This window comes from Podarcis raffonei, chromosome 15 (assembly GCF_027172205.1).
Source record: "Podarcis raffonei isolate rPodRaf1 chromosome 15, rPodRaf1.pri, whole genome shotgun sequence".
Classification (NCBI taxonomy): domain Eukaryota; kingdom Metazoa; phylum Chordata; class Lepidosauria; order Squamata; family Lacertidae; genus Podarcis; species Podarcis raffonei.
The window spans coordinates 27,248,113-27,268,728 of NC_070616.1; the positions used below are offsets into that span (position 1 = coordinate 27,248,113).

The 20,616-nt window shown below is 43.2% G+C and overlaps 1 protein-coding gene across 3 annotated transcripts; it reads left to right on the forward strand.

The window, feature by feature from the left end:
• LOC128402859 (NXPE family member 1-like) lies at positions 1–11,833 on the forward strand. 3 transcript variants are annotated; one of them, XM_053367264.1, is made up of 6 exons: positions 1–73; positions 1,987–2,047; positions 3,940–4,663; positions 6,758–6,819; positions 9,019–9,240; positions 10,504–11,833. In XM_053367264.1, the coding sequence occupies exons 3-6, from the start codon at positions 3,948–3,950 to the stop codon at positions 11,037–11,039; spliced, it is 1,536 nt and encodes a 511-aa protein (XP_053223239.1). In that variant the 5' UTR covers positions 1–73; positions 1,987–2,047; positions 3,940–3,947; the 3' UTR covers positions 11,040–11,833. The 3 variants fall into 3 exon arrangements, with proteins under 3 accessions (XP_053223239.1, XP_053223238.1, XP_053223237.1); XM_053367263.1 differs by having other exon boundaries at positions 24–80; positions 1,984–2,047; XM_053367262.1 differs by lacking the exon at positions 1–73 and adding an exon at positions 1,188–1,340.
• Positions 11,834–20,616: the final 8,783 nt, after the last annotated feature.

Below are 20,616 nucleotides of genomic sequence, written 5' to 3' on the forward strand. Positions count from 1 at the left end.
TACAGTTGAGGTAGGACAGGAAGTTTGAACTTTGGTGCGGAAAGAGAAAGGGAGAAGACATCGCAGGATATGAGTAAAAAACAGGTTGAGAGGCATTGAGAGGAGGAGGGTGGTGGTGGTTAGGGATTGTCACAGGATTACAAAACCAACCCAAACCCTGGGAAGGGGGACATGTACAGGGGGAGTAAGGACAAATGCTTAATTGTGCTTAATTGGGGGCTGGATTGGATGAAGGCAGCCCTGTTTAGGGAGGTTTTCAATGTTTGATGTTTTATTGTGTTTTTAATTCTGTTGGGAGCCGCACAGAGAGGCTGGGGAAACCCCGCCAGATGGGTGGGGTATAAATAATAAAATTATTATTATTATTATTATTATTATTATTATTATTATTATTATTACTATTACCCTCAGGGCCCCTTTCAGCCCTATCATTATGTGTGGATGGTACTGATTGCCAGTTAGGTACTTGGAATGTATAACTGGTAACTTCAATGGCTTAATAATAATAATAATAATAATAATAATAATAATAATTTATATACCACCCAGGACGGTGTACAAAATTAAAAACACATTACAGAACATCAGTGATAAAAACATAATAAAAACCCTAATGGCAGACAGCCTAGCAGTAAAACAATCATAATAACAGTCCACTCCTCCACCCAAAAAAAAAACTTTCATGGGCCATAGATTATTTAACAGCCATAGGCCTGGGTAAAGAGGAATGTTTTTGCCTGGCACCTAAAGGCATGTCACAATGGGGAGAGCATTCCACAATTGGGGAGCCACCACAGAAAAGGCCCATTCTCTTATTGCCACCCTCCAAACATCTCTGGAATGGAGGACACAGAGAAGGGGCCTTAGATGACAAGAATATGGGTTGTTTTATACGGTGAGAGGCAATCCTTAAGGTATTGAGGTCCTGAGCCATGTAAGGCTTTATAGGTCGACAACAGCACTTTGAATGGGGCCCAGAAACCGATCAGAAGCCAGTGCAGTTGTGCCAGGGTTGGTGTTACAGGCTCAAACTGCACAGAGTTCAATGTTTTTGTTGGACTACAGTTCCCATCATCCATGAGCACTGGCTAAGCTGGTTGAGGATGATGTGAGTAGAAGTTCAACCATACCTGGGGATTTTAGTGCAAAGCATTGCTACTCACCTGCTGCCCTTTTTGTGTGTGACAGGCTTGGAACCAAATGAGGTGAAAACGAGTTTCTCTGTTATTTTCAGAGGTTAGAATAGCTACACCTCCCCCATGAGGAAGACACATTTCTGTGCCCTTGTGATTGTAACCTTCATCATCCTCGGCTACCAGTTCCACAGATCTGAGATCCAGGTAGATTTAAACAATTTAACTGATAGGTATCCTAATACAGACCTTGACAAGCTTTCTGCTGACCTTCCATTTGAAAATAAATAAATAAATGGCAAAGCTTTTGAAAACATTAACGTCTTGACAGAATGGTGTTTAAGGGCAATATTAATTTAGAGTACCGTAAATTTGTTCCAGTATTTGTGTGTGTGTGTAAAGATTTCCTGCTGCTTTTCTCTCTGTTGAAGAAAAAATGAATGTATTGGTTGCCTTGCTGGACCCATTAATTAATTAATCCAGCATTCATAGAATCATAGAATTGTAGAGTTGGAAGGGACCCTGAGGATCAACTAGTCTAACCCCCTGCACACAAGAATATGCAGCTGTCCCATATGGGGATCAAATCTGCAACCTTGGTGCTATCAGCATCACACTCTAACCAACTGAAGTGTCTCTGGTAAACCCACAAGTTTTGCTAACTAAGTGCTCAGCCTTGCTGTCATTTTAAGTGCAGCTAAAGCAGCTAACCACCTAGACTCCTAAAGCTTCACTCTGCATGTGACTGTGCTAAGCATGTGACTTTCATGGGGTGAAGAGTATTCTCCACCAATGAGCCATCCTCTTTCCTTGTGAACACTTGCAGTTGTTTCTTTCTCATTGCATGCTTCAGATAACCAACTCCAGAGGTCTCAAGAGACAAGTAGAAAACATTATAGTTGCTACAACTCTTGGTAAGGACTCTATAATTTTCATAACCTCATCGGCTGTTAATTCAAGAAATATAGTCATAAATATAAAACATATTGCAAAAAGTATTGGCTAATGGAATAAAGCAGAGATGGGGGACATTTGTGGCCTACCAGATGTTGTGGGTGTGGGGATGTTAAGGATAGTAGGAAAGGATGTATTGAATAAGTATTATCCTTCCTTCACTCACGCTACTGAAGTGATGTAACAGAGCAGATTCCCCTCAATATAACAGGAAGTTAGTTTGTAGTTTTGTTTGAATCTCTTAGTTAAGATTATTTCCTGGTTTTCCCTTTAATCCCTCTTAAAAGAATAAAGACACAGGAGTCTTTCTGAGTAAAGTAACAAAAGGTTTACTCACATTTCTGTTCACGATTTGATCCCTGAAAGGCAGGCTTCACCTAGTACAGTGGTACCTTGGGTTAAATACTTTTAATTCGTTCCGGAGGTCCATACTTAACCTGAAACTGTTCTTAAAGCACCACTTTAGCTAATGGGGCCTCCTGATGCCACCATGCCGCTGGAGCACGATTTCTGTTCTCATCCTGAAGCAAAGTTCTTAACCTGAAGCAATATTTCTGAGTTAGCGGAGTCTGTAACCTGAAGCGTATGTAACCTGAAGCGTATGTAACCTGAGGTACCACTGTAGTTGCACAAAGAAACTGTGAGTTCATCTCACAGGGAGACTGACCTCATGTGCTCCTGGCCGAGAGCCAGCGGACAGCAAAAATTACATTAAGATAACAAAATGGCTGCGGGAGAGCAGCATGGCAGCAAGTGAGAGAGAAGACAGCACGAGATGACTGGACTGAACATGACTGAGAAAATAGCTGCATGACTCGGCTCTTTTATGGAGTCAGCCAGAGCCATGCCCATCTCCCAGGCCACATGCAGGGGGAGGACGCTCCAGACCAGTGGAACAGGAAGTTACACTGACTGGATGTCCCCCTGCCTGTGCCCTCTCTAGGGAAATAAGGAATGTTGCATTTGACTGTACCAATGGATTGTATCCCACAGTGAGACTCAACTCCCAGCAGCCACAGTAACTGGCACAGCCAGTGTCCACCTGTGATGGGCATTGTAGTCTAGCCTCACCTTGAGGGTCACAAGCTCCCCACCCCTGTGAAAAACAAGTGTACTCTATTTTTTGCTCTATAAGACGCACATTTTCCCTCCTAAAAGGTAAGGGGAAATGTGTGTGCGTCTTACGGAGCGAATGCAGGCTGTGCAGCTATCCCAAAAGCCAGAACAGCAAGAGGGATCTGGCTTAGCCAGGCGAAGCCTCTTCAGGACAGGGGGAGCCTTCCTCCCGCTGCCCTGAAGAGGCTTCGCGTTGCTTTCGCTGAAGCCAGAACAGCAAGAGGGATCGCTGTGCAGCGATCCCTCTTGCTGTTCTGGCTTCTGGGATTCAGAATATTTATTTTCTTGATTTCCTCCTCCAAAAACTAGGTGCGTCTTATGGTCTGGTGCATCTTACAGAGCGAAAAATACGGTAATTTCTTACATATTTTCTTGCTGTGTCTCCCAGACGTTTTCAAATCTATCCCCACCTTTCCCAGGTATTTCTAGTACAGTGGTACCTATGGATGTGAACGGGATCCGTTCCGGAGCCCTGTTCGCATCCTGAGTAAAATGTAAGATGCGACTACGCGTCTGCATGTGCGCGGGTCACATTTTGCCTCTTCTGCGCACGCACATGATGTCATTTTGAGCGTCTGCACATGCATGAGCGGCGAAACCTGGAAGTAATGCGCTCCGTTACTTCCGGGTCGTCACAGAGTATAACTTGAAAACGCTCAACCTGAAGTACATCTAACCCGAGGTATGACTGTATTCATATTTTAATTGTTATTTGGGTGAATTTGGAAATATTCAGGATCTGTTATGAACCATTCAACAACCAAAGACGGCGGGAGCACAACTGGACCAGTGAAAGGTGACACCCCGAGCTGTAATAGGATGGAGTGGACCAAAAAGGACGAAGAAGTAAAAGGCATCGTCGCAAAACTGGACCAAATGGTTCCCAATGTCCATTTCACAGATATAATGACCACCACAAGTGCCCAGAAGAGTGAGGCCACCTTATTAAACAACAAGTATTTTTATTGTGTTGGAGACCCCTTGCTGGTTCAACTGGATTTGTACAACCACTTGGGAAAGAGAAAAGAATACGGAGGAGACTTCTTACAAGCGAGGATCATCTCTTCCAGTCTTAATGCTGGAGCTTCTGGGAGCATCACAGACTACAGGAATGGGACATATCTGGTCAATTTCACTTTATTCTGGCCTGGCAATGTTAAAGTATCCCTTATGCTCATCCACCCCAGCGAAGGAGTTTCAGCACTGTGGGCTGCGAGGAAGAAGGGCTACGGCAAAATAGCTTTCGTAGGCACATTTTTAAATGGAACATCAACTGTCTCCAGTGACTGTGGTTATAATATAACAGTAAAAGAGCGGTGTGATTATCTTGATGAGCGAGACCAAGAGGCCTTCTACTGTGTGAAGCCAAACAATGTGTCATGTGATGCTTTGATCCGCCTGAAAACCTACAATGAAAAGGTCACGTATCTCACAGACTTGGAACACAGCCTTTTAAATAGGTATTTATTTGGCTACTTATTTGTGAATGATCCCCTGTGGGACTGTGCTGATCTGTGTATCTGCTCTCTATGAGTAAGAAGGTACATTGTGGTCTCATGAGAAGACTATAAGAGTCTTGTGGACTAGGCTAACATCTCATCTAACATCCTGATTTCATAGATGCCTACGTGCGGTGTAATGGTTAAGAGGGGTAGACTTGTAATCTGGTGAACTGGGTTCGCGTCTCTGCTCCACATGCAGCTGCTGGGTGACCTTGCGCTAGTCACACTTCTCTGAAGTCTCTCAGCCTCACTCACCTCACAGAGTGTTTGTTGTGGGGGAGGAAGGGAAAGGAGATTGTTAGCCACTTTGAGACTCCTTAGGGTAGTGATAAAGCGGGATATCAAATCCAAACTCTTCTTCTTCTATGGGAAGCCCACAAGCAGGTCCTAAGTGCAACAACAACTTCCCCTCCTGCCGTTTCCAGAAACTGGTATTCAGAGACATACTGCCTCCAATAGTGGAGGGCGAATATAACCATCATGTTTTCTAAACCTCAAACATGACATTGGTCCAGCATGATGTGTTTGGTTGAGGCAATCTGAAAATAGGGGCAATTGAGTTATTTCTCCATCTCCATTCCTGAGTTTTTCGAGGACTGAATTATTTGTTTTGTTTATATATTTATAGGCTTTCCTACCTGCTCTTCACCATACGGAGTGCTACAGGAGTATAAAAATATAAGAGTAAAATCAGCTAAAACAAGAATAGGGCAGGTGTGGGGGGCCAGGGTAAAAAGGTGTAAACAGATGAACAGCCCCTATTACGAATGAACCAGACCTGGGATAGCTCATTCGGTAGAGCATGAGACTCTTAATCTCAGGTTCGTGGGTTCAAGACCCATGTTGGGCGAAGAGATTTCTGCACTGCAGGTTGTTGGACCAGGTGGCCCTCGTGGTTCATTGCAACTCTACAATTATATATGATTCTATATTAAATCTGTTCAAATGGCAGAAGTCATATTTCAAAATCCCTGACTCATAACGAAACAAATTTATTATTATTATTATTATTATTATTATTATTATTATTAATGTGGCAGAGTCCTAAATTCGGGTGGGGAAGGAGGCAAGAAGCTTGTTCTTCTGAATCCAAGGCTGCAACAGCACACACCTCCCCCTGGCTTATAATAAAACTATCTGTTTTTTGAAAAACATAACTATTCCAAATCTTTATACCAAAAGCCACCACAAAGACACTTCGGGTGACTACTAAGCCAGACACATTTCCAGTTACAAATAAAATGTAGAAGTGGGAAATGTCTCCACTATTTTGTATGAGGCAAAGAATCTCCTGACTTCTAGCTGGAGATGGGGGCAGGGAGTGGTGTCCCGAGAGCGATTTTTCAGGAGTGATCAGAGGTGGGCAAAATGCTAGAGGTACTGTTGTTTTGTAGGAATGTGAGGATTGATTTCTGCTGCATTTATGGATGATTGTAATTTTTATCTCTTCACCCCACCTACCAGTAGTCCATGGGGGAAGGGAGAGTAACCCATCTCAGGTACGTATGGCTGAGGTAACATGCCTTGAGCCTAATGTATAGGAAGGGTAATGCATCTGAATAAGTAGGTAAATTATGATGGTGGTTATTTCTTAAATTTCAGCCCTGCCCTTCCTCCCAAAGGAGCCAAAGGCCGCAAACACCAGAGCAGTAAAATAATGTTACTAAAATAAAATAACATTTCAAGTATTTTAAAATACTTTGAACATTAAAAATATCAGGAGCACCTAAAAATAGCTAATAATAGGACAAGCTATGCTCTGATTTCATTTCAGTTTTTATTTTACCAGGTTCACCCTATTACCTTCACTTCATCCACATCTGAAACACTCATTCTTGGGCATTTCAATATAATTTTCTATTTATATCCAATGAGGATGTAACTTCATATGAATTGTCTTTCTGGATCAGATTAAAGTTCATTCAGCTAAGATTTCCATTTCCGAGCACGTCTAGTTGCATGAAAGAATTAAGTGCGGTAAAAACCAGGAGCACTCCTAAAAATTAATATGTTCCAATGTGCTTTTCTAATTACCATTTTTCTCTCCTAAAGGTCAAACATCGGATGCAACATCCCTCAGTCTTTTGGAACCTTTCGGGTCATAGCCTGTAAAGGTCTGTTGGACTTTCTCTCTTCACAGCTTTGGTGATCTCTGCTTGGGAAAATGGGGAAGCTCCTGTAGCAAGTCTTATCACTTCTGCTTATACAGTATATACAACAGCAGTAGAGAGAAGGGTTTGGGGAAGGGAATAAAGAAATACTGGGGCTTTGCCTCCCTAACAGACTTAAATCTTATTGAAAACAAAGCCTCTCTTCTATATGTTGGAGAGGGTATAATACGGGGTGGATCTACACACAAGGGGGGGAAAGCTATAAATAAGTCAGAAATTGAATTGTTATAACAAAAGGGGGGGAACCTATGTAAAAATTGCATAGAAACTTTGTTTGCTCTCTGGCACCATCTGGTTGGTGCTGTTAAATATGTTTCTGGATGGAAATTTAGATGACGGTGATGATTTCATTATGTATACCCCCCAGACACTCTCAATATGGGTTTCCCCAACCACTCTCAATCACAAAGTTGGGTCATTCCCTTTTGACTTCATGAGCAGTTATAGCTCAGAATTGGAAGACACTTCAGAATATAAGTATTGACCAGTGTTACCCAAACGTATGACAATGCGCTCTTTTGGAGAGATGAAAACAAAAACTGTAGGTTGCCAGGGGACAAAGGATAAAGGACCCGTCTGAGAAAAGATGGAAAGGCATTTATGGATTATTCAAGCACAGTGCTGCCTTCCACCCCCAATATACTCTAGACCAGCCTTTCTCAACCTTGGGTCCCCAGGTATCGTTGGCCTACAACTACCATCACCCCTGACCACTGGCCATGCTGGCTGAGGGGGACTGGGAGTTGTAGTCCAACACATCTGGGAGTGGAAGCAGGAGGCCAAATAATTATAATAATTTTGGTTTTGCTCCATCCTGGAAAATGTACTTATCACTACATTTATAACTCATCTTTCCTCCAATATGCTGAAAGTGGTGTAGATCGTTCTTCTCCACATGACAACCCTGTGAGGTAGATTAGGCTGAGAGGAAATAACTGGCCCAAGGCTACCCAGCGAGTTCAGTTTCGAGTAGGGACTAGAACCACTGGCTCAATGACTGTGGCTTCAGAACTAGCACATGGTTTGTCAGGTGCCAAATTGATGGGCTGCTATAAAACGTTGTCTCTGCCCAGTGGCGGAGGAAGGGGGGTGCAGGGGGTACAGGTTGCCCCAGGTGTCATCACTGAGGGGGTGTGACAAAAAGAGTTTGAAAAAATAAAATAAAATTGGACTCACAAAACTTTTTAGGGGTGACATGGTGCCTGAAACGGCAGCGTGGGACTTGCGTCTGCCTACTGCCTCTCCCTCAGCTGCCCTACAGCAGAGGGGGAGGCGGTGGAGAATAAGAGATACTTGCTCCGCCCCCATGGGCAGATTGCCCCGCCCCTGGCTGCAGGACACACCCCCTCACAGGCACCCGAGCGGCTAGCTACGCCGCTGCCTCTGCCAACTATTTTCCTCCTCCCTCCTTCCTGGAGCTTTGGGGTCCCCACTGATTGCCCAGAGACTATAGATCCATTCACCACTTTCAATGCTGGTTTCCTCACACTGCTACAATCATTGCTGCCCAAGGACTCCCGTAGGTGCAGCATCTCTGGAGCTGACTGCTGCTTCGCAGGTAAGATTCACCTTCTGTTGTGTGGGCGGGACAGATTGGCCCTTACCTGGCCAATCCTCTGGCAACGCCTCCCCAGGCAGGATTGGGCAATTGGCTGAGGTAGGCGGAGATCTCCAGGTATCCAGCCTGGGGAGGATGAAGCCAGCCCGAACTACCAGGAGTCGCACTGGGATCTGGGGGGCTGTGATCCCACACGGATCACGTTCACAACCCGGGCGTCCACTGTATCTTATGTGTATCTTAATGAACTGAATAGAGCGAAAGATTATGAGTTGCGGGGGCAGTGTGTATTTCATTTGTTGATATTTCGTTAATGATGTTTTATAGATTAGAAAATGCTGCAGTGTTTTGTTAATCATGTAATATGACCTTTGCTGTAATTGTGACGTTGAGTTTATTTTTAAAGTGCTGTTTCCTTAAGAGTATTTCATAGATTGCAATTGTTAATTATTTCATATTATTTATGCTGTATTTGTGATGTTCTGTTGCTATTTATTGTTTGTAAAGCGCTTTCCAGAATGAAGAGTAGCATAGGAATGCAATAAGTCATTGGCATCTGCTTGTTTCTCATTTCCTTTTGACAGGCAAGAAGGCAACTGTGGCAGAGGGGAAATGTGGGGCTGGAATGAGCTATCCATCTCCCAGTGGCTTCGTCTGGAAGAACGAGTGGTATCCTGTGTTCTGCCGTGTGCTCAGCTTCAGAAACCTCAAGAGAATTAAAAGTTGTTTGAAACGAAAGATTATTTACCTCCTGGGAGATTCAACTTTGAGACAATGGATGTGGTATATCACAGATAAAATCCAATGTACGTTTTCCTACCTAGAGACAACCACAATGTAATATTGTTGCCTGTAACAAGTATCTTTGTTTCAGGCTTCTGTACCCTAACTTTTGAACATCCAGTCTTTCTTATGTTTCAGAAATCTGTTCTACATGGAGATCAGGGAGACATTTGTCTAAGGGCTTATCCACATTTACGTTTTTGGCTTGCCCTTCCCAGGTCAACACTTAAAAGCTGTGTATCTGAGTGGGTTTTTTGTTTGTTTGTTTCTGTTTTTACCAATGAGCTTTCCCCACTCTTCAGCACTCAGTTGCCATTTGTTCCAATTGAGCTTTAAAGAGCATGTTTTCATGGGGAAAGCTCTGGACCAAAAAGCAAAAACAAAAAAGGTCACTCAGATACAGAGCTTTAAAGGAAGGACCTTGCCTGGAAAGAGCAAAGGAAAGTGTAATAAGCCCTAAGTTGTGCTTTCCAAACCAATTCATAAATCCAAACACAGCTATCCTTTGGAATTCATTATTTGAATCTTATGGTGCGGTTCTCCAACCAAGAAATGTAAACAAAAATGCATTTATTAGGGCACTTTATTTTAGGAAAGTTGTTTGCTTGCAAAAAATATTATTGATTTTCCGGAGGAGTTTAAAAAGAATCCTGTTTATCCAGACTCAGATACTGTTCCTGGCTTCACTGAAATCACTGGTTGAGTGAATGTTTTAAACAGTTTGTAGAATGTATTTGTTTTTTCACTCATTGAGACTATGCAGGAAGCAGGAGCCAGTTCTGAATGAATTCAGCTTGCAAGAGTCAACGCCCAGCACTTTTAGCTGTAACCTCATTCCTCATTCAGTTCTCTCTGGAAGAGGAAAAGTCCTACCTGCCAGGAGCTTTGATCTCCTTTGGCTGATGAGTGCACAGATGCTCCCCTTCCTTACCACTCCATAGCCAATTGGCAGATGACAGCAATGAAGATGTCTTAGGGGAAAGCTTGCCCTCTGCTGAACATCATTTGCCTGGTAGTGAAGGTGCAGCCATAAACTGCTACTTCCAAAGAGAAACTGGTGCAATCACCGTAAGGGAAACATCATGCGTACTAGGGAGGACGAAGAAAACTCATAGCAGACACAGGAATCTTTGCATATTTCTCTTTGAAATGAACAGTACTATTAGATCAACAAGAGTAGGCTAGTCATTCTGCAGTTTTCCCCACAAGAAGTAGTCCATTGATTTCTCAGAGGATAGTTTTCAAAGATTTGTATTGATTCCCCACCCCCTCTATTCCTGCACTAGCATTTCAGTATTTTGACCTTCATGGAACGGGTAAGCAGAAGAATATGATGGCTCTGGACATGAAAAGAAACAGCCAGATCCAGTGGAAGAAGCACAGCCACCCTTTCGTCACCGTCCTTGAATACATGACAGCAGATCACAGCTACATCGCTCGGGAGATTGACAACGTGGCAGGCGACGGAGACACGGTGGTTGCCGTCTCCCTAGGCCACCACTTCCGCCCCTTCCCCATCGAGCTCTTCATTCGAAGGATGATCAACATCCGGGGAGCCATCCAGCGCCTTCTCGTGAGGAGTCCAGATACAAAAGTCATCATCAAAGCAGAGAACACCAGGGAGATAGACATCGACCAGGAGCGATTTGGGGACTTCCATGGTTATGCCCAATACCTTGCGCTAAAGGACATTTTTCGAGATTTAAAGGTCTGCTTCATTGATGCCTGGGACATGGCAATTGCCTATGGCACAAACCTGGTTCACCCACCAGATCACGTGGTCGGAAGTCAGATTGATATGTTTTTGTCTTACATATGTTAAGGCAGTAAAATAAACCCAGAGTGAAAGCTTTAATTATGCAAAGGAAAGGATTTTGAATGGGGCAAGACAGTCAGCTAAGCATGTGGAACATTTTTATCAGTTGCATTTAGACACTTAAGGGTGTAATAAAGCACCAAAGCAAATAACAGATGAAGCAGAGGACTTTGGGTCGGAAAATGTAGCAATTAACGATATGGGACACTTTATCAGATATTGGATGGATAAACTTTATCCCACTGGGTTTCCCTTAGAATGTCAGGAGAGCCTTGCTAGGTCTTCCCAAAGATCCTTATGGGCTAGGATCATTTCCCAACAATTCCTGTTGAGATGCTTCTGGGAAGCTGTCTGGGAAAGAGAAAGAATAATTGGTGTGCCTTCCCTCTCTGCAAATATTTGCTTTGGGTAGTAGCAGCTGCTTATATTTTATGGTATGCTATTCCAGTCTTGGCCCAGAGCAGGCTTTTGGACACATTACAGTGCCGAATTTATGAGACCATTGATCCATAAAATGAAAGCAATAATCAATGTACAAATAAATAAAATAGTATTTTTTAATGACCTTTATTGGTTTTACAGATTTTACAAATTTCACCATCATAATACATATGTTTTCCTTTTAACCTTAATACTTTAACTCTAAACAAGTTTGTACTTCCCTCCCTCCTTCTTCTGATTTCTCTATATTTTCTTTATATTTACGCATTTGTCATGTTTACATTCTATGTGTACTTAATACTATGGAATAATACTATTCAAAATTTCATTAAATATATATCCTTCAGTTGTTGTAATATATTTCTTCAGTGTTCTTAAATCCAAAATGAATGATTTTTAATAAACATTATGAGGTCTATTTCAGTTCCGCAAATTTGTGTATAGTTCTTTTCTATGTATGTTGTATATTTCATCCAGTCTCTTTGGAATGCTTTGTCACCCTGTTCTCTGATTTTTCCAGTCAATTTTGCTATTTCTGTGTACTCCATGAGTTTCCGCTGCCATTCTTCAACTGTGGGTATTTCATGTTGCTTCCATTTCTGTACAAGTAGTATTCTTGCCACGGTAGTAGCATAAAGGAACAGTTTCTGGTCACTCTTTATTATATCATCTCCAACCATACCTAGCAAAAATGCCTCTGTGTGGTTTTTTTGAAAAGTGTATCTAAAAAACTTTTAAAACTCATTATAAATATTTTCCCAGAAGGTTTTAACTTTTGCATATAACCACCACATGTGGAAAAAGTTTCCTTCCTTCAATTCACATTTCCAACAGTTCTTATTTCTCATTCTATACATCTTTGCTCACCTGGCTGCGGTAAGATACCACCTATACATCATTTTTAATATATTTTCCTTCTGGGTCACACAAGCAGTAAATTTTAATCCTATGTTCCATAGCTTTAACCATTTATCATATTCAATATTATAACCTATGTCAATTGTCCACTTTGTCATGACCTCTTTAATTTCTTCATCCTTTGTATGCCACTCCAGCAGAAACTCATAAATTCTAGACAATGTTTTTGTACCTCCTTGTATTACATCCATTTCTATCCTTGATCTAACATGTTCGAAGCCGTTGTTGTTGTTGTTTGTCCTTTAAAAATATATTATTGAACTGGTGGTATTCCAACCATCCTGTTAATTTTGTTTTGAGATCCACATAAAGCCTAATTTTAATAATATTATTTTCTTCTATCAATAGGTCTCTGTAAGTTAACCAGTCTCCTTTCATCGCTCAGGAGATTGACGACATGGCAGGCGACAGGGACACGGTGGTTGTCATCTCCCTGGGCCAGCACTTCCGCCCCTTCCCCATCGAGCTCTTCATTCGAAGGATGATCAACATCTGGGGAGCCATCCAGCGCCTTCTCCTGAGGAGCCCAGATACAAAAGTCATCATCAAAGCAGAGAACACCAGGGAGATGTCAGTAGACCAAGAGCAATGTGTGGACTTCCATGGCTATACCCAATACCTTGCAGAAAAGGATATTTTTTGGTGGGTTTTGTTGATGCCTGGGACATGACAGTTGCTAACGGTGTGAACATACTTCATCCACCAGATCACGTGGTTGGAAATCAGATTGATATGTTTTTAACTTACATATGTTAAAGCGCTAAGGGATATCAAATGTGAAAAGTTCAATTACCCAAAGCAAAGGATTTTGGATTGGCAAAACTGTCAGTTATATATACGGAACTGCCAGATCCTTCCCAAGGGTCCACCTGGAATCATTTTCCAGCAGTGCCTGTGCAGATCCTTCTGAGAAGCTTTTCCCTGTGCCACTAATATCTCATGGGGTGCCACTTCAGACTAAGGTGGGGTAGGGTGATTTGGAGGTGCAAGTAAGTTGTTATGGAGAGTGGAGCAGAAGACCTCACATCCCAGCAACCTCTTCTGCAGAGGGCTTTGAAGAAGTGTTTTGGTAGGGGGTGAGGAGAAAACACAATTCAAACAATGCCTTCATAAACTCCATGACTATATATTCAAAAACATGTTATTAAAAAATATACCATACTTTTCCTTGTATAAGACGAGGTTTGTTTTCTTATGAATTAATGTCAAAAATGGGGTGTCTTCTTATACACGGATAGTGAAGAGGTGGGGGGGGGCTGATTGCTGCCTCAAGCAGGAGATTTTCTGTGGCGATTGGACGGGTGATTGGTGGCTGCGGCAAGGGCTGCATATATATATCAGAATGGTTTACAACAATTACCTATAAAACCATTCTAGCTAGCTAGCTAGCATCTATCTAAAATAAAACAGGAATCAGCTAACATGGTGGAAAATGGTATTGCCCGCATAAGCCTGACAGAATAGAAATGTTTTCAGGCGTTTAAAAGTTGAAACAGAAGATGCCTGTCATTGGCTTTGACTCCCCCTACTGGTGCACTCCTGCCATACACCCCAGATGGATCTGTTGTTCGTAAAGCCTTTTCTTTGATTACCAGCACCCCATATCCATGCCTTCCCTCTGTATCAGCGAGTTACTCTCCATGTCTGAGGCCCTAACCCTCCTACCTCTTGCCACATGCACTTATAGACAGGTAGAGCAAGGAAAGAAACTTCCTCACCTGAAACACTTTTTGGGCTGTGGGCACTGCCGGTCAGTGATAGACCAATGGCCTGGCCATTTTTGTGACCTTAAAAACACTGTATGCAAGTCATGCTCACTACTAAAACCAGAGGCAGCTGTGTTCATTGTCCCCAGAGGTAGGCCCAGCATTACACTCTTAAACATGGCTAGCTTTTGTGCTGGGAAAAATGTCTGTCCTTGGTTCAAATATGTTTAGATGCCTTTTCCCAGAGCTGGGGGATAAGACTATCTGAACCATATCCTAGCTGGGAAGATGGACTACCACCCACTTAGTCTTTTAGCTCTGTAAAGTAAAATCTCTCTTGCTCTCGCTCTCCCTAGTGAATGTGCAGGGAATGTGCAGGTGACCTTGGAATGGACAGCTCACGGAAGAACCCCGACCAGACCTAAGAGGAGGCGTGTAGTGGTGATAGGGGATTCCCTACTGAGGGGAACAGAAGCAGTGATCTGTGGGCCTGACAAGATGTCTCGGGAAGTGTGCTGTCTCCCCGGGGCTAAGATCCAAGATGTAACTGAACAACTGCAAGGAATCATAAAACCCACTGACAAATACCCCTTCCTCTTGGTTCATGTGGGAACCAATGACACTGCAAGCAATAGCCTCCAGAAGATCAAAAGAGACTATGAGGCTCTGGGCAGGAAATTGAAGCAATTAAATGCACAAATTGTCATCTCATCTGTCCTCCCAGTTGAACGACGTGGCCCAGGGAGAGAGGGAAAAATAGTGGAAGTGAACAGCTGGCTTCGCAAATGGTGTAAACAGGAATGGTTTGGATTCTTAGATCACGGACTGCAGTTTCTTGAAGATGGACTTCTGGCAAGCGATGGGCTGCACCTCACAACGGTTGGGAGGAATGTTTTTGCCAAAAATCTCAGAAACCTCATCAGGAGGGCTTTAAACTGACTAATGTGGGGGAGGGAGACAGTGCTCCTGAAGGTAGGAGTCTATCAATTGATGAAGATGATCATCCAAATGTCATAGACCAAATGAAGCAAACAGCACGCAGACCTAGTGGTGGGAGGAAAAAAATCCTTAAATAAGAGACACGGAGGAATGATTAATGGACTTCAATGTCTGTACACTAATGCGCAAAGCATGGGAAATAAACAAGATGAGCTTGAGCTCTTGGTACAGCAAACTAAATATGACATAATAGGCATCACTGAAACCTGGTGGGATAAGTCCCACGATTGGAATGTAATAATGGAGGGATACAATCTATTTCAGAGAAACAGACCAGACAAGAAAGGAGGAGGATTGGCATTATATGTCAGGGATGTGTATACCTGTGAAGAGATCCAAGATTTAGAACCTCAAAGCCAAAGTGAGAGCATTTGGGTCAAAATTAAGGGAGAGAAGAATAACAGTGACCTCATTGTGGGAGTTTACTATAGATCCCCAAGCCAAACGGAGGACATAGATGATGCCTTCCTGGAACAGATAGCCAAGCATGCAAAAGGAAGGGAGATAGTAGTAATGGGGGACTTCAATTACCTGGATATTTGTTGGATGTCAAACTCAGCCAAGAGCATAAGGTCAAACAGATTCCTCACTGGCCTTGCAGACAACTTCATTGTCCAGAAAGTGGGAGAAGCAACAAGAGGAACAGCCATATTAGATCTGGTCCTAACCATAGTTGATGACCTGGTTAGTGGGGTAGAAGTGGAAGGATCATTAGGCGCGAGTGATCATGCTCTTCTGAAGTTTACTATACAGCGGAAAGGAGCAGCCAAGCATACTAGGACTCAATTTCTTGACTTTAAGAAAGCCGACTTCATAAAACTTAGGGAAGTGCTGGGTGAGATCCCATGGACAATAATACTAAAAGGAAAGGGAGTTCATGATGGCTGGGAGTTTGTTAAGAGGGAGATAGTAAAAGCACAACTTCAGGCAATACCAATGAGACGGAAACATGGAAGGTGCCTAAAGAAGCCAGGGTGGCTATCTAAAGAACTTTTAACTGAGTTAAGATTAAAAAAGGATGTGTACAAAAAATGGAAAAGGGGGGAAACCACCAAAGAGGAATTCAAACAAATAGCCAGCACGTGTAGACACAAAGTCAGAAAAGCTAAAGCACAGAATGAACTCAGGCTTTCTAGAGAGGTTAAAAGCAACAAAAAAGGCTTTTATGGGTATGTTCGTAGCAAAAGGAAGAACAAAGAAACAGTGGGGTCACTCAGAGGAGAAGATGGTGAAATGCAAACAGGGGACACAGAAAGGGCTGAACTCCTCAATGCCTTCTTTGCCTCAGTCTTCTCCGATAAAGAAAACAATGCCCGACCTGAAGAATTTGGAGCAAATGATTCAGCAGAGGAAACACAGCCCAGAATAACTAAGGAGATAGTACAATAATACTTGGCTAGTTTAGATGCATTCAAGTCTCCAGGGCCAGATGAACTGCATCCAAGAGTATTAAAAGAACTGGCAGATGTGATCTCAGAACCACTGGCAGTCATCTTTGAGAATTCCTGGAGAACAGGCAAAGTCCCGGCAGACTGGAGGAGGGCAAATGTTGTCCCTATTTTCAAAAAGGGGAAAAGAGAGGACCCAAATAATTACTGCCCAGTCAGTCTGACATCAATACCAGGGAAGATTCTGGAGCAGATCATTAAGCAAACAGTCTGTGAGCACCTAGAAAGGAATGCTGTGATCACCAATAGTCAGCATGGATTTCTGAAAAATAAGTCACCAAACTGACACCAAACTGGGAGGGGTGGCTAACACCCCAGAGGACAGGATCACACTTCAAAACGACCTTGACAGATTAGAGAACTGGGCCAAAACAAACAAGATGAATTTTAACAGGGAGAAATGTAAAGTATTGCACTTGGGCAAAAAAAATGAGAGGCACAAATACAAGATGGGTGACACCTGGCTTGAGAGCAGTACATGTGAAAAGGATCTAGGAGTCTTGGTTGACCACAAACTTGACATGAGCCAACAGTGTGACGCGGCAGCTAAAAAAGCCAATGCGAGTCTAGCATCTAGATCAAGGGAAGTAATAGTGCCACTGTATTCTGCTCTGGTCAGACCTCACCTGGAGTACTGTGTCCAGTTCTGGGCACCACAGTTCAAGAAGGACACTGACAAACTGGAACGTGTCCAGAGGAGAGCAACCAAAATGGTCAAAGGCCTGGAAACGATGCCTTATGAGGAACGGCTAAGGGAGCTGGGCATGTTTAGCCTGGAGAAGAGGAGGTTAAGGGGTGATATGATAGCCATGTTCAAATATAGAAAAGGATGTCACATAGAGGAGGGAGAAAGGTTGTTTTCTGCTGCTCCAGAGAAGCGGACACGGAGCAATGGATCCAAACTACAAGAAAGAAGATTCCACCTAAACATTAGGAAGAACTTCCTGACAGTAAGAGCTGTTTGACAGTGGAATTTGCTGCCAAGGAGTGTGGTGGAGTCTCCTTCTTTGGAGGTCTTTAAGCAGAGGCTTGACAACCATATGTCAGGAGTGCTCTGATGGTGTTTCCTGCTTGGCAGGGGGTTGGACTCGATGGCCCTTGTGGTCTCTTCCAACTCTATGATTCTATGATTCTAGTGAGAGGTTTAAACCAGCCTGTCCATTACAGCACCCTCCTTTATTCTTCCCTAATCCCATGTTCGGGGAAACTTTGAGATTGCTATCTTGCTTTTCTTAGTGAGCTTAGTGCCATATGCTCAGAGGATCTCCATTTCTCTCCTCTGGCCCTCCCCTTCTCCCATGGCCCAACCTACCCAGGGCAAATTCCTCTCTGCAAAGCAAGGGGAAGAGAAACAAATACCAGCTTGCCTATCCTGCTGATCTCACCTGTTGCAGCTGATACCAGGGAGGACAGCACGCAAGCAAGAAGGGAGGAGGTGAGAGACAGAGTGGAGGGCATGGAGGAGGCTGGAGGAGGAGGTTGGTGAGTAAGAGGTTAACTGGGCTCAGGGCAGGATCTGAGTCCAAAACCCTTCTCCATCCCTTGTGGGTCATGTAGGAAGAGAAACCTGCACACTTTCAGTAGGGCTTGGAAATGCAATTCAGCAATTCTATTGCGGCCTTAATTCCAATGATCACCTTTAAGCTGACTTTCTTTATGACACCCCCTTGCCCACCCAGCAGGGGGCTGGGGTAAAGAGAGGGGTAAAGACACTCTGAAGAAGCCCGGGATACATCACAACGTCCTTTTCCCTTTCTTCTTACCTGGAATCTCTCCATATAGTATAGGGAAGGAAATGTTCATGATTTCTTAAATTCATGGTACAGTATTCACCTGCCTGACCCTAACCCCTTGGAAAAATCCAAATGTCCACATCCGGCTGGCAGAGAAGGACTGGTTTTAATTTCTAAGCTAACATTATTGTGTGGGAACCAGCTTTCTTTCTTCTGGGTGGGAACATTTCACTTCAAAACTGACAGGGTCACATAAGTTCAGTATTAGAGGACGGCAGAAGTGACAAATCGCAATACAGAGTTGTTGAGTGGGAGTGGCCACTGAAAGGTCACCCAAAAGAGGACCAAAGAGCAGAGCAGACAGATTTGCATAACATGTACTTGCGTTAATTTATATGTATAGATGCAAACTGAGAAATAATAACTGGGAAACTGGGACAAAGAGAGAGAAATAATCATTGTGATTTAAAGAGAAACTACAATTATGTAAGATTTTTTTTTCTTAGATGGATCGTCTTGTCCAATATTTTTTTGGGGGGAAGGCTAGGTCTCTCCCCTCTCATTCAACAGAATAGTGGACTGCATTGCACGACTGTTGTAAGCCACTCTTGACCAGCCTCAACCCCACCCCTGTATGCAACCCCCTGGGTGTTGCCTACTTATCTACGCAACTTGCTCCACCGCATCATGTTCCCATTACAGGGGGAAATGAGCAATACCTTTGCAAAGGAGGTAAAGGTCAGGAAACAGAATGCTGCTGAGGAGACGAAAGGTCAAGGAGTGAGCATGGCGGCTAGACAGGTGTGGCATGTCTTATGCTGCGGGGGTGGGTGCGCCCTCACTCTGCGACACCATCCCTACATTTAGGGTGGCATAACAACCCTAATAGAATTTTGCCAGTGATAGCATTCAAGCGACTTGACCACGAATCAGAATGAGCTTGAACAAGTTTAGATTACATAAGTAACCCTAATATCATGACAAAAAATTTTTTTTCCTTCCAGTAGCACCTTAAAGACCAACGAAGTTAGTTCTTGGTATGAGCTTTCGTGTGCATGCACACTTCTTCAGATACACTGAAACAGAAGTTGCCAGATCCTTCTATATAGTGAGAAGGTGGGGAGGGGTATTACTCAGAAGGGTGGTGGGAATGGGTGATTGGCAGATAGCTGTGATGAGCCTGTTGACGACTCTTAACAACTGCAATAGGTCTTACAGGAAAAAGCAAGGGGTGAGAAGGTGAAAAATGGCTTTGTCATGTATAATGAGATAAGAATCCAATGTCTTTGTTCAGACCAGGTCTCTCCATGGTTCTAAGTTTGGTAATGAGTTGCAATTCAGCAGCTTCTCTTTCCAGTCTATTTCTGAAATTCCTTTGTAGTAAAACAGCTACTTTGAGATCTTGTATAGAATGTCCTGGGAGATTGAAGTGTTCTCCTACTGGTTTCTCTGTCTTGTGATTCTTGATGTCCGATTTATGTCCGTTTATTCTTTGGCGTAAGGTTTGGCCTGTTTGTCCAATATAGAGAGCTGAAGGACACTGTTGGCATTTGATGGCATATACAATGTTAGACGATGAGCAATTAAATAGTCCCGAGATGGTATGTGTGATGTTGTTGGGGCCAGTAATGGTGTTGTCCGGGTGTTTGTGGCAGCAAAGTTGGCATCTGGGTTTATTGCAGGCTCTGGTACCAGTGTCCGTGTTACGTCTGGTTGTAGTATTATTGTGGGTTAGGAGTTGTTTAAGATTGGGTGGCTGTCTGTAGGCAATGAAAGGTCTTCCTCCCAGAGCTTGAGAAAGAGAACTATCATTGTCCAGGAGAGGTTGTAGATCTCTGATGATGCGTTGTACTGTTTTAACTTGGGAGCTGTATGTGATGACTAGAGGTGTTCTGTTATTTTCTTTTTTGGGTCTGTCTTGCAGCAAGTTCTCTCTGGGTATCTGTCTGGCTCTGTTGATCTGCTGTCTAACTTCATCTGCTGGGTATTTTAGTTCTAAAAAGGTTTGCTGTAGATCTCTTAGGTGAGAGTCTCTGTCTGTAGAACTGGAACAGATACGGCTGTAACGTAGTGCCTGGCTATATACAATGGACTGTTTGGTATGTTTGGGATGGTAGCTAGAGGCATGTAGATATGTTTGTCGGTCAGTTGGTTTACGGTATAAGGTGGTGTCTATACGTCCATCCTGTATTTTTATAGTAGTGTCCAAAAAATGTATTTCTTGCATAGATTGATTCATTGTTAGGTTGATTGTGGGGTGAAAATCATTGAATTTCTGGTGAATTTCTGAATATCATGAGAGGATGAGCAGGATTCTTAAAAAAGTGCCCCCTGAAGT

Coding starts and splice junctions, on each gene's coding strand:
- LOC128402859 (XM_053367262.1), top strand. CDS start 1,260: ATGAGGAAGACACATTTCTGTGCCCTTGTGATTGTAACCTTCATCATC. Junction 1,341..1,986: donor TCCACAGATCTGAGATCCAG/GTAGATTTAAAC, acceptor TGCATGCTTCAG/ATAACCAACTCCAGAGGTCT. Junction 9,241..10,503: donor TATCACAGATAAAATCCAAT/GTACGTTTTCCT, acceptor TTCCTGCACTAG/CATTTCAGTATTTTGACCTT.